Source organism: Haliotis rufescens, unplaced genomic scaffold (assembly GCF_023055435.1).
Source record: "Haliotis rufescens isolate VD_foot unplaced genomic scaffold, xgHalRufe1.0.p SCAF_30, whole genome shotgun sequence".
In the NCBI taxonomy this organism is placed as follows: domain Eukaryota; kingdom Metazoa; phylum Mollusca; class Gastropoda; order Lepetellida; family Haliotidae; genus Haliotis; species Haliotis rufescens.
The window spans coordinates 3133336-3145064 of NW_025964002.1; the positions used below are offsets into that span (position 1 = coordinate 3133336).

At 40.2% G+C, this 11729-nt stretch overlaps 1 protein-coding gene across 1 annotated transcript; it reads right to left on the bottom strand.

Annotated features, from left to right (window-relative positions):
- Positions 1-1083: 1083 nt before the first annotated feature.
- LOC125384511 (pentatricopeptide repeat-containing protein 2-like) lies at positions 1084-5833 on the bottom strand. Its single transcript, XM_048403995.1, has 2 exons — positions 5434-5833; positions 1084-3830 (listed from the first exon to the last, which is right to left on the bottom strand). The coding sequence occupies exons 1-2, from the start codon at positions 5831-5833 to the stop codon at positions 1084-1086; spliced, it is 3147 nt and encodes a 1048-aa protein (XP_048259952.1).
- Positions 5834-11729: the final 5896 nt, after the last annotated feature.

The window sequence follows — 11729 nt, forward strand, 5'->3', positions numbered from 1 at the left end:
GAAAATGTTCTCCCTGACTATGTTCTGACTGACAATGTTCTGCCTGACTATGTTCTGCCTGACTATGTTCTGTCTAACTATTTCTGCCTGACAACGTTCTGTCTAACTATTTCTGCCTGACAACGTTCTGTCTAACTATTTCTGCCTGACAACGTTCTGTCTAACTATTTCTGCCTGACAATGTTCTGTCTGACTATGTTCTGCCTGACTATGTTCTGTCTAACTATTTCTGCCTGACAACGTTCTGTCTAACTATTTCTGCCTGACAACGTTCTGTCTAACTATTTCTGCCTGACAACGTTCTGTCTAACTATTTCTGCCTGACAACGTTCTGTCTAACTATTTCTGCCTGACAACGTTCTGTCTTACTATTTCTGCCTGACAACGTTCTGTCTGACTATGTTCTGCCTGACTATGTTCTGTCTAACTATTTCTGCCTGACAATGTTCTGTCTAACTATTTCTGCCTGACAACGTTCTGTCTAACTATTTCTGCCTGACAACGTTCTGTCTGACTATGTTCTGCCTGACTATGTTCTGTCTAACTATTTCTGCCTGACAACGTTCTGTCTAACTATTTCTGCCTGACAACGTTCTGTCTAACTATTTCTGCCTGACAACGTTCTGTCTAACTATTTCTGCCTGACAACGTTCTGTCTTACTATTTCTGCCTGACAACGTTCTGTCTAACTATTTCTGCCTGACAACGTTCTGTCTAACTATTTCTGCCTGACAACGTTCTGTCTAACTATTTCTGCCTGACTTTGTTCTGCCTGACTTTGTTCTGCCTGACTTTGTTCTGACTGACTATGTTCTGTCTAACTATTTCTGCCTGACAACGTTCTGTCTAACTATTTCTGCCTGACAACGTTCTGTCTAACTATTTCTGCCTGACAACGTTCTGTCTGACTATGTTCTGCCTGACTATGTTCTGTCTAACTATTTCTGCCTGACAACGTTCTGTCTAACTATTTCTGCCTGACAACGTTCTGTCTAACTATTTCTGCCTGACAACGTTCTGTCTAACTATTTCTGCCTGACAACGTTCTGTCTAACTATTTCTGCCTGACAACGTTCTGTCTGACTATTTCTGCCTGACTTTGTTCTGCCTGACTTTGTTCTGACTGACTTTGTTCTGCCTGACTTTGTTCTGACTGACTATGTTCTGCCTGACTTTGTTCTGCCTGACTTTGTTCTGCCTGACTTTGTTCTGCCTGACTTTGTTCTGACTGACTATGTTCTGACTGACTATGTTCTGCCTGACTTTGTTCTGCCTGACTTTGTTCTGCCTGACTATGTTCTGACTGACTATGTTCTGCCTGACTTTGTTCTGACTGACTATGTTCTGCTTGACTTTGTTCTGACTGACTATGTTCTGCCTGACTTTGTTCTGACTGACTATGTTCTGACTGACTATGTTCTGCCTGACTTTGTTCTGCCTGACTTTGTTCTGCCTGACTTTGTTCTGACTGACTATGTTCTGCCTGACTTTGTTCTGACTGACTATGTTCTGCTTGACTTTGTTCTGCCTGACTTTGTTCTGACTGACTATGTTCTGCTTGACTTTGTTCTGACTGACTATGTTCTGACTGACTATGTTCTGACTGACTATGTTCTGACTGACTTTGTTCTGACTGACTTTGTTCTGCCTGACTTTGTTCTGACTGACTATGTTCTGCCTGACTTTGTTCTGCCTGACTTTGTTCTGCCTGACTTTGTTCTGCCTGACTTTGTTCTGCCTGACTTTGTTCTGCCTGACTTTGTTCTGCCTGACTTTGTTCTGCTTGACTTTGTTCTGACTGACTATGTTCTGACTGACTATGTTCTGCTTGACTTTGTTCTGACTGACTATGTTCTGACTGACTATGTTCTGACTGACTTTGTTCTGCCTGACTTTGTTCTGCCTGACTTTGTTCTGCCTGACTTTGTTCTGCCTGACTTTGTTCTGACTGACTATGTTCTGCTTGACTTTGTTCTGACTGACTATGTTCTGACTGACTATGTTCTGCTTGACTTTGTTCTGACTGACTATGTTCTGACTGACTATGTTCTGACTGACTTTGTTCTGCCTGACTTTGTTCTGACTGACTTTGTTCTGACTGACTATGTTCTGCTTGACTTTGTTCTGACTGACTATGTTCTGACTGACTATGTTCTGCTTGACTTTGTTCTGACTGACTATGTTCTGACTGACTATGTTCTGACTGACTTTGTTCTGCCTGACTTTGTTCTGACTGACTTTGTTCTGACTGACTATGTTCTGCTTGACTTTGTTCTGACTGACTATGTTCTGACTGACTATGTTCTGCTTGACTTTGTTCTGACTGACTATGTTCTGACTGACTATGTTCTGACTGACTTTGTTCTGCCTGACTTTGTTCTGACTGACTTTGTTCTGACTGACTATGTTCTGCCTGACTATGTTCTGCCTGACTATGTTCTGACTGACTTTGTTCTGCCTGACTTTGTTCTGACTGACTTTGTTCTGACTGACTTTGTTCTGACTGACTATGTTCTGACTGACTTTGTTCTGACTGACTATGTTCTGACTGACTATGTTCTGACTGACTTTGTTCTGCCTGACTTTGTTCTGACTGACTTTGTTCTGACTGACTATGTTCTGACTGACTATGTTCTGACTGACTATGTTCTGCTTGACTTTGTTCTGACTGACTATGTTCTGCCTGACTATGTTCTGCTTGACTTTGTTCTGACTGACTATGTTCTGCCTGACTATGTTCTGACTGACTTTGTTCTGACTGACTATGTTCTGCCTGACTTTGTTCTGACTGACTATGTTCTGACTGACTTTGTTCTGACTGACTTTGTTCTGACTGACTATGTTCTGCCTGACTTTGTTCTGCTTGACTTTGTTCTGACTGACTTTGTTCTGACTGACTATGTTCTGCTTGACTTTGTTCTGACTGACTATGTTCTGACTGACTATGTTCTGCTTGACTTTGTTCTGACTGACTATGTTCTGACTGACTATGTTCTGACTGACTTTGTTCTGCCTGACTTTGTTCTGACTGACTTTGTTCTGACTGACTATGTTCTGCCTGACTATGTTCTGCTTGACTTTGTTCTGACTGACTTTGTTCTGACTGACTATGTTCTGACTGACTTTGTTCTGACTGACTATGTTCTGCCTGACTATGTTCTGCTTGACTTTGTTCTGACTGACTTTGTTCTGACTGACTATGTTCTGCTTGACTTTGTTCTGACTGACTATGTTCTGACTGACTATGTTCTGCTTGACTTTGTTCTGCCTGACTTTGTTCTGACTGACTTTGTTCTGACTGACTATGTTCTGCCTGACTATGTTCTGCTTGACTTTGTTCTGACTGACTATGTTCTGACTGACTATGTTCTGACTGACTTTGTTCTGCCTGACTTTGTTCTGACTGACTTTGTTCTGACTGACTATGTTCTGACTGACTATGTTCTGACTGACTATGTTCTGCTTGACTTTGTTCTGACTGACTATGTTCTGACTGACTATGTTCTGCTTGACTTTGTTCTGACTGACTATGTTCTGACTGACTATGTTCTGACTGACTATGTTCTGCCTGACTTTGTTCTGCCTGACTTTGTTCTGACTGACTTTGTTCTGACTGACTATGTTCTGACTGACTATGTTCTGACTGACTATGTTCTGACTGACTTTGTTCTGACTGACTATGTTCTGACTGACTATGTTCTGCTTGACTTTGTTCTGACTGACTATGTTCTGACTGACTATGTTCTGCTTGACTTTGTTCTGACTGACTTTGTTCTGCCTGACTTTGTTCTGACTGACTATGTTCTGTCTTCCGAAGTTCTCTCTATATTCTGCTTGACAACGTTCTGTCTAACTATTTCTGCCTGACAACGTTCTGTCTAACTATTTCTGCCTGACAACGTTCTGTCTAACTATTTCTGCCTGACAACGTTCTGTCTGACTATGTTCTGCCTGACTATGTTCTGTCTAACTATTTCTGCCTGACAATGTTCTGTCTAACTATTTCTGCCTGACAACGTTCTGTCTAACTATTTCTGCCTGACAACGTTCTGTCTGACTATGTTCTGCCTGACTATGTTCTGTCTAACTATTTCTGCCTGACAACGTTCTGTCTAACTATTTCTGCCTGACAACGTTCTGTCTAACTATTTCTGCCTGACAACGTTCTGTCTAACTATTTCTGACTGACTATGTTCTGTCTGACTTTGTTCTGCCTGACTTTGTTCTGACTGACTTTGTTCTGCCTGACTTTGTTCTGACTGACTATGTTCTGTCTTCCGAAGTTCTCTCTATATTCTGCTTGACAACGTTCTGTCTAACTATTTCTGCCTGACAACGTTCTGTCTAACTATTTCTGCCTGACTATGTTCTGCCTGACTTTGTTCTGCCTGACTTTGTTCTGCCTGACTTTGTTCTGACTGACTTTGTTCTGACTGACTATGTTCTGTCTGACTTTGTTCTGACTGACTATGTTCTGACTGACTTTGTTCTGACTGACTATGTTCTGCCTGACTTTGTTCTGCCTGACTTTGTTCTGACTGACTTTGTTCTGACTGACTATGTTCTGACTGACTATGTTCTGACTGACTTTGTTCTGACTGACTATGTTCTGACTGACTTTGTTCTGACTGACTATGTTCTGACTGACTTTGTTCTGACTGACTATGTTCTGACTGACTTTGTTCTGACTGACTTTGTTCTGACTGACTATGTTCTGACTGACTTTGTTCTGACTGACTATGTTCTGTCTGACTTTGTTCTGCCTGACTTTGTTCTGACTGACTATGTTCTGCCTGACTTTGTTCTGACTGACTATGTTCTGTCTTCCGAAGTTCTCTCTATATTCTGCTTGACAACGTTCTGTCTAACTATTTCTGCCTGACAACGTTCTGTCTAACTATTTCTGCCTGACAACGTTCTGTCTAACTATTTCTGCCTGACTTTGTTCTGACTGACTTTGTTCTGACTGACTTTGTTCTGTCTTCCGAAGTTCTCTCTATATTCTGCTTGACAACGTTCTGTCTAACTATTTCTGCCTGACAACGTTCTGTCTAACTATTTCTGCCTGACAACGTTCTGTCTAACTATTTCTGCCTGACTTTGTTCTGACTGACTTTGTTCTGACTGACTATGTTCTGTCTTCCGAAGTTCTCTCTATATTCTGCTTGACAACGTTCTGTCTAACTATGTTCTCCCTGACAACGTTATGTCTGACTGTTCTGCCTGACAACGTTCTGTCTGACTATGTTCTGACTATGTTCTGTCTATGTTCTGACTATGTTCTGCCTGACTATGTTCTGTCTTACGAAGTTCTCTCTATGTTCTGATTGACAATGTTCTCCCTGACTATGTTCTGACTGACTATGTTCTGCCTGACTATGTTCTGTCTTACGAAGTTCTCTCTATGTTCTGCTTGACAACGTTCTGTCTGACTATGTTCTGCCTGACAACGTTCTGTCTGACTGTACTGCCTGACAACGTTCTGTCTGACTTTGTTCTGACTGACTGTGTTCTCCCTGACAATGTTCTCCCTGACTATGTTCTCCCTGACTATGTTCTGCCTGACTATGTTCTGTCTTACGAAGTTCTCTCTATGTTCTGCTTGACAACGTTCTGTCTGACTATGTTCTGCCTGACAACGTTCTGTCTGACTGTTCTGCCTGACAACGTTCTGTCTGACTTTGTTCTGACTGACTATGTTCTGCCTGACAATGTTCTCCCTGACTATGTTCTGCCTGACAACGTTCTGTCTGACTTTGTTCTGCCTGACAATGTTCTGCCTGACAATGTTCTCCCTGACTATGTTCTCCCCGACAACGTTCTGTCTGACCATTTCTGCCTGGCAACGTTCTGACTGACTATGTTCTGCCTGATAATGTTCTCCCTGACAACGTTCTGTCTGACAATGTTCTCCCTGACTATGTTCTGCCTGACAATGTTCTCCCTTACTATGTTCTGCCTGACAACGTTCTATCTGACTATGTTCTGCTTGACAACGTTCTGTCTGACTATGTTCTCCCTGACAACGTTCTGTCTGACAATGTTCTGACTGACAACGTTCTGTCTGACTATGTTTTGCCTGACATTGTTCTGTCTAAGTTCTACCCCACTATGTTCTGTCTGCGTTCTGCTTGACAACAGCACTTTCACATGACATTCAACAGTACTTTCACATGACGTTTCGAACATTAATTGTCAATGCAAGAGAATACCCATATTCCCGATTTCCCCAGGCAAGCGTGTCTACAAGCCAATATCATAGCCTTTTATAAATAGGCCAGTGGACGCTCTTGCCTCGGGAAGAGGGAGAACAATACCAAGCCTTTATTTTCGGCCGAAACAGATTCCACTTGGCGTAAATAGCTGTGGTAATTATCCTAATGGACCTGGAAAAATCTGTGATGACACCAGGTTTTCGTAAAAAGGGTAAGTATGTCCTACCTTACCCGTACCACCCGCCATTCATACACGTATTCATTGGCTGACGCGGCACAGCAGTACTCCTGCTATGCGACGTCAGCCTGTTATTCAATATCACACATCACATTCTCTAAATGTGTATGCTGAACCATTATATCCTCTTTCCGCTGTCTTGGAAGCGATGTTACTGCTACTCTACGTGCACACACATACAAGATTTATGCTGCATGGACACTATTCAAAACACACGAATCCATTGACATGGTGTGATTCCAGTATATGTTTCACTGAATAGAGAGTCTTGTAAACGAAAAACTATGTTTCGGCACATATATTACCTTGTATCACATAAATGCTTTATGCAGATATTTCTATTGGATATGGAAAGGGTTATGTCGCTTTGTTTATATTATTATTATGCATAGATTAAAATATGAAATGCTGTAACGAGGGTTTGGGAGATCCTGGCACAGTCAGGCTGGTCAGGTTCGTCATCAGCTCAGGGCCCCCTCCACACAGCCTAGACAGTGAATGGGACTTCTCCCAGGAAGCGCTGCCTAGTCAAACCCACCCAGAACTTTTCGGAGAATGTGAAGACTCCCCAACAGTGCAGCCTTCTGCATTAACCAGATTGTCCGAAGGGATGTATTCCTGGCAGCTAACACGGGTACACTTCCAACAGATTGGGAAGTACCAAATCTAAGGCTCCGAGAACAATGGGGAGTCGGAGAACTTGGTACTTGGGATGCAAGCGTGACATTTTGAAAGGAAAGCGAGGTCCGTATAGTTGCCATGTTTTTTCCTGAATCTTGTCAGCTACATAAGTGTCAAAGGGGACAGAACTGATTTTAATTATTTAATTGGATTCATCTAAAAGTACAATATCAAGTTTGTTAGCCTGGATAGATCTGAGGTTGTGTACGGGCCTATTCCAGAGAATTATTTATCATTTTCCTTGACGCCCTTTACATATATTAAGGGTCGTACCATGGATGGACCTCTGTGTCAAATCCACTAGCATGGCGAAGGCGGAAATAAAATGATTGAGCCACTCCATCATGTTGCTTAAGATACTGTGTTTTTTTGCTTAAGCTGGGCATCCACTGATAATGTGTTGGACAGTCACATTACATTCATTATTCATTACAGAATCTACATTTTGACAGTTTCGAGTGGGCAGTGACTGGTCCTGAGCATCATACAGAAAGCGTCCTGTTTCACTTGTCAGGTCAGCCGACTTCATCCAACGGAAGGACTCTGCAGGGTTGTTAATCTTATCAACACACTGCAAATAAACTTGATGCAGTGGTCGTTCAGAGTCTTTGCTTGGTTGACACTCATTTCCGTACTGTCCAGTATGACATAACCATCAACAAAATCAACACTGACATTGAGATTATGTCCTAGATACTTGGCTCTTTTAAGAAAACTGTGGACTGCCTTGTTTTCATTATGAGTCTTGCCATGCTTCACAAGATGATCATCAGACGAATAAATGTGTTCAGAAGTGCTCAATACCATTCTATCATGAAGAGTCTTCATGTTAATCAAACAACGCCCTCCTATCATAATTGGTAATTATTAGGGATTGAGGAAAAAGCGAGGGTGGTAGGATCTATTATGTGACATGAATCTACGTGTGAAGATGTCAGCATTTCCTGTTTCGTCCAATCAACAACACCAAAAGAATACAAAATGACGGGCACAGCACATTGATAGAAGAGGGGTTGGAATCGGAAGAAAACTCAAAATCTTCGAGAGATTTCATTTTGTGAGTCCATGTGTTGCTCGTTCATTTGCAATATGGGGTCTGTTGCTGTTGGAACTGAGGGTCCATGCAAAAGTGCCCGACAAGTGTTGGCAGTTAGCTCACCTGGCTCACGGCACTCAAAACATCCAATATCAATCTACCGTATTTCCTCTATTTGACGCTATGCCGTCTATTAATTTCGAACGAGCCCTTGACTCGGCATGTATTAGAGACCGAGATAGTATTTGAGGAAATATAGATACGTTTTACAGTTCATATGGGGGTGATCGATCGGCAGCCATTTCTATGAATCGATATGTAGGCTAATTATTGTTATTGCATTCATGCAAGGCTCAAAATATTATTCATTAGAATTTTTAAAAAAGTCAAATCCAGAGAAAAATCCGTCTTAAATGTCCGACAAAACAGATTCCCAAGGAAATTTTTTAACAATGCAGTCTTGTGGATGTACATCCATTATCACCATTACCATCCTGTTCATGTGATTTACCACGTTCCTGTCAGACCCACCACCTGTTCTAGTGAGTGAGTGAGTTGGGTTTAACACCGCTTTTAACAGTATTCCAGTTATATCGCGGCGTGTCAGCTTAATGTGGGGGGGAAGCCCGAAGTGATTTAGGTCTCAGACGTTTACCACTTCGGTGAAACCCACGAGCACGGGTATGGTGCTGACAAACCTAGAAACCTAATCGGGGCGAACCAGGAATCGAACCCACAATCATAGGTTACTGGCGTGCCCAAGGGGCGCAACTCTGCACAGCGAATCGCGGCGCCTCAGACGACTGGGCCATCCGTGCCCCCAAATGTTCTAGAACATGGAATGCTGAGATACTGAATGATATATACTGTACACTAGACTATACGCTATACACTAAAACATCATGTATTTCTTATTTGTGTCTGAGCCGCGATTCGCTGTGTAGAGTCTCTTACCACTTAAGGGTATTTGATGTTAAGTATGGCTGCATACGGACCCCTTAATCACTGGCAGGGTATTAAAAGATGTTTATTTTCTTTCAAATGAAGATTTTATCATATTCCAAATTTCGATTTTAATTTTCTGTGATATTTTTAGTAAAGGTGAAATCGTGGTTAATTTCATTTCCCTTTCAAGTTATAGAGAAGTTTGAAAGGGAAAGAACATTCGAAGTTTCTTTCTCTCCCCCAGACACTGAAACTGAAGCATCAGTGTGGTTTGTTGTATACAGTAATCAGAATAGTATGTAGTACATTAAGGTCATACTGTGTATGTCATATCACCACAGTTAGTTTAGCCTTAGACTACATTTTAGGCCAAAGGGACTTAATTTCTTGCTTACAAGTAACGTTAAGAGGCAACGTGAAAACGTACAAACATGCCGGGGTTCATTTGAAGTTATCTTCCTGAACCAACTGTTAAAGTATAAAAATAAATGAAGAAAATAAATGCAAAATATAGAAGATAAGTAGAAAATAAAGAAAGCATTATTTTCAGTCAAACAAGGCTTATGGTATTTTAGTTTACATTATTTAGAGAACAGAAAAAGAAAGTATGTTGTTCTGACTTCCTGTATGTATCACTACAGTTATTTGTTTACAGTTTTAATCAGTGCTGGTCAGTAATTAACAAGCTGGCTATTTTAATGTTGACACCAGCAACGGCAGACTTGCTGTGTTCATCACTCAGTAACGTACTCTAGTCTATCTCTCTCTCTCTCTCTCTATATATATATATATATATATATATATATATATAGTATTAGCCACAGTATTTTATACTGTTCAACATTTGCTAAGGCCCAAAAAAGACATCTTTAGTCAAAGGTGTGATGTTTCAGTATAGATTGTCAGGCAAGGATATGTACCGAAACGTCGCCTTTACAGTATTAAAGAAGTTGTTATCCATAAATTGTGTCTACTCTGCCATCCGCCAATTTCTAAGTGATGCCTATCAAACGAAATGAAGAGCTTTGTTTTTTTACATTGATGCAATGTTTCATCTCAAAAGGGTATAAAGTTTTTTACACATATTTGAATATTCTGTGTGTGGTTAACAGTAATACAACCAAATATAATGAGATATATATCGTTTTTTCTGTCAAGGAAATGATGAAAACTCCGACAATTGTTGCACTTCACGAAGTAAAAAAGGACAAACGTCTGTGAAGCAACCAACTTTATTGTTCAGCAATATATTCATTACATATTATGTGAATGAAACTCTATGATATTTTATTCATTAAGGCTCATTGAGATCTATGACGCAGGTTTATCGACCTGCACCATGGAAACCCATTAATTAAACTTCCAAAGTTCAAACTCGAATTATCCAAATGAACAGCTGTTCAGATTATGAAAATATTTGCCTTAATTTTAGTAAATAACTGAACATTGTTATTTCTCCTTTTTCTCCATTGTTGCTTCCATTTCAGATATGAGATTACAACACGGTGCAGTGAGAACATTAATAAATTTCCTGAATGGTTTCAGTCTATGTGTTTGTACAATACATAAGTCAGTAGTAGACAAGGGATATGTCCAGCAAGAAAACACTGGTGTCCTCGATCTGGGGAGGGATTCAGTTTTCCAGGAACCTTGATTAGAAATGATGAGTAAACATTTGCCAGGACAACAGTATTTTCCAGTTCATTTATCAGATTACATTATCACAAAGGCATTTCTTGATCTGTAGATGTGACTGGCCTTTTATGCAAATGCTTTGGCCTTATATTTACATGGTGTACTGATTTCTGCAAAAAAGACAGGTCTGTGTGCCAAAAGTTTAAAAAATGAATTTTCAAAATACTTGTTTTTCTAGTCAGAAATTTTGATCAGGTTAAATAATTGATGAAGTTGCTTTTTAGGTAAGAAAAATATCACTGGTAACTTTGTTTCAGAACATAACAGAACTGCACTTTATTTCTCCCAGGCCCAGTCATCGGGGTACAAACATTATTTTACATGGTGGCGGAGAGAGGTTAACCGGGAGATTTTACAATTTTACTTTTAATGTTATACAGATATCGTAACTTATTTCAGTTACTGGAGTACATAATTGATCTTTTTTAGTAGTGTTTTGGAATATACATTTCCATTTGTTCATTGAAATATGTACATTTGAAAATATAGTTGAATTCATCTCCAATGTCATAACTATCACATAATTTGCATAAATGTTCATTCAACTGCGTTCTTTGTGCCTTTAATGTTATATTTCGTGTTGAGCATATAGATACATTTGATGTTTTTCACGTAAAGTGTTATAGAGGTTATATATTTCCATATGTTTCTGATTTAGATATATGTTTTGAATCTTTCAGTTACCGAATGTATCTTGAAACACATCTGATTTGTTCAAAATCATGCGTTTGCATGATTGATTGACAGTAGCAATAAAGCTAGCCTACTGACATTATTGTATGGGTTTCTGTTATCCGCCCCGACCGTCTTGATCAGGGTTAAACTGTGTTTATCGCAGGGCCTGCACATCCATCGTCACCATTTGTTATTTTCCGTTAGTACTTCTATTCCTAAAGCTCTACAATAATGGTTTCCTGGT

Excerpts from the sequence above, each read along its gene's own strand:
- LOC125384511 (XM_048403995.1), bottom strand. The coding sequence starts at position 5,833 with ATGGTCAGACAGAACGTTGTCGGGGAGAACATAGTCAGGGAGAACATT. Across the intron at positions 3,831-5,433 it reads ACGTTGTCAGGCAGAACATA|AATATAGAGAGAACTTCGGA; the intron begins GTCAGACAGAAC and ends GTTGTCAAGCAG.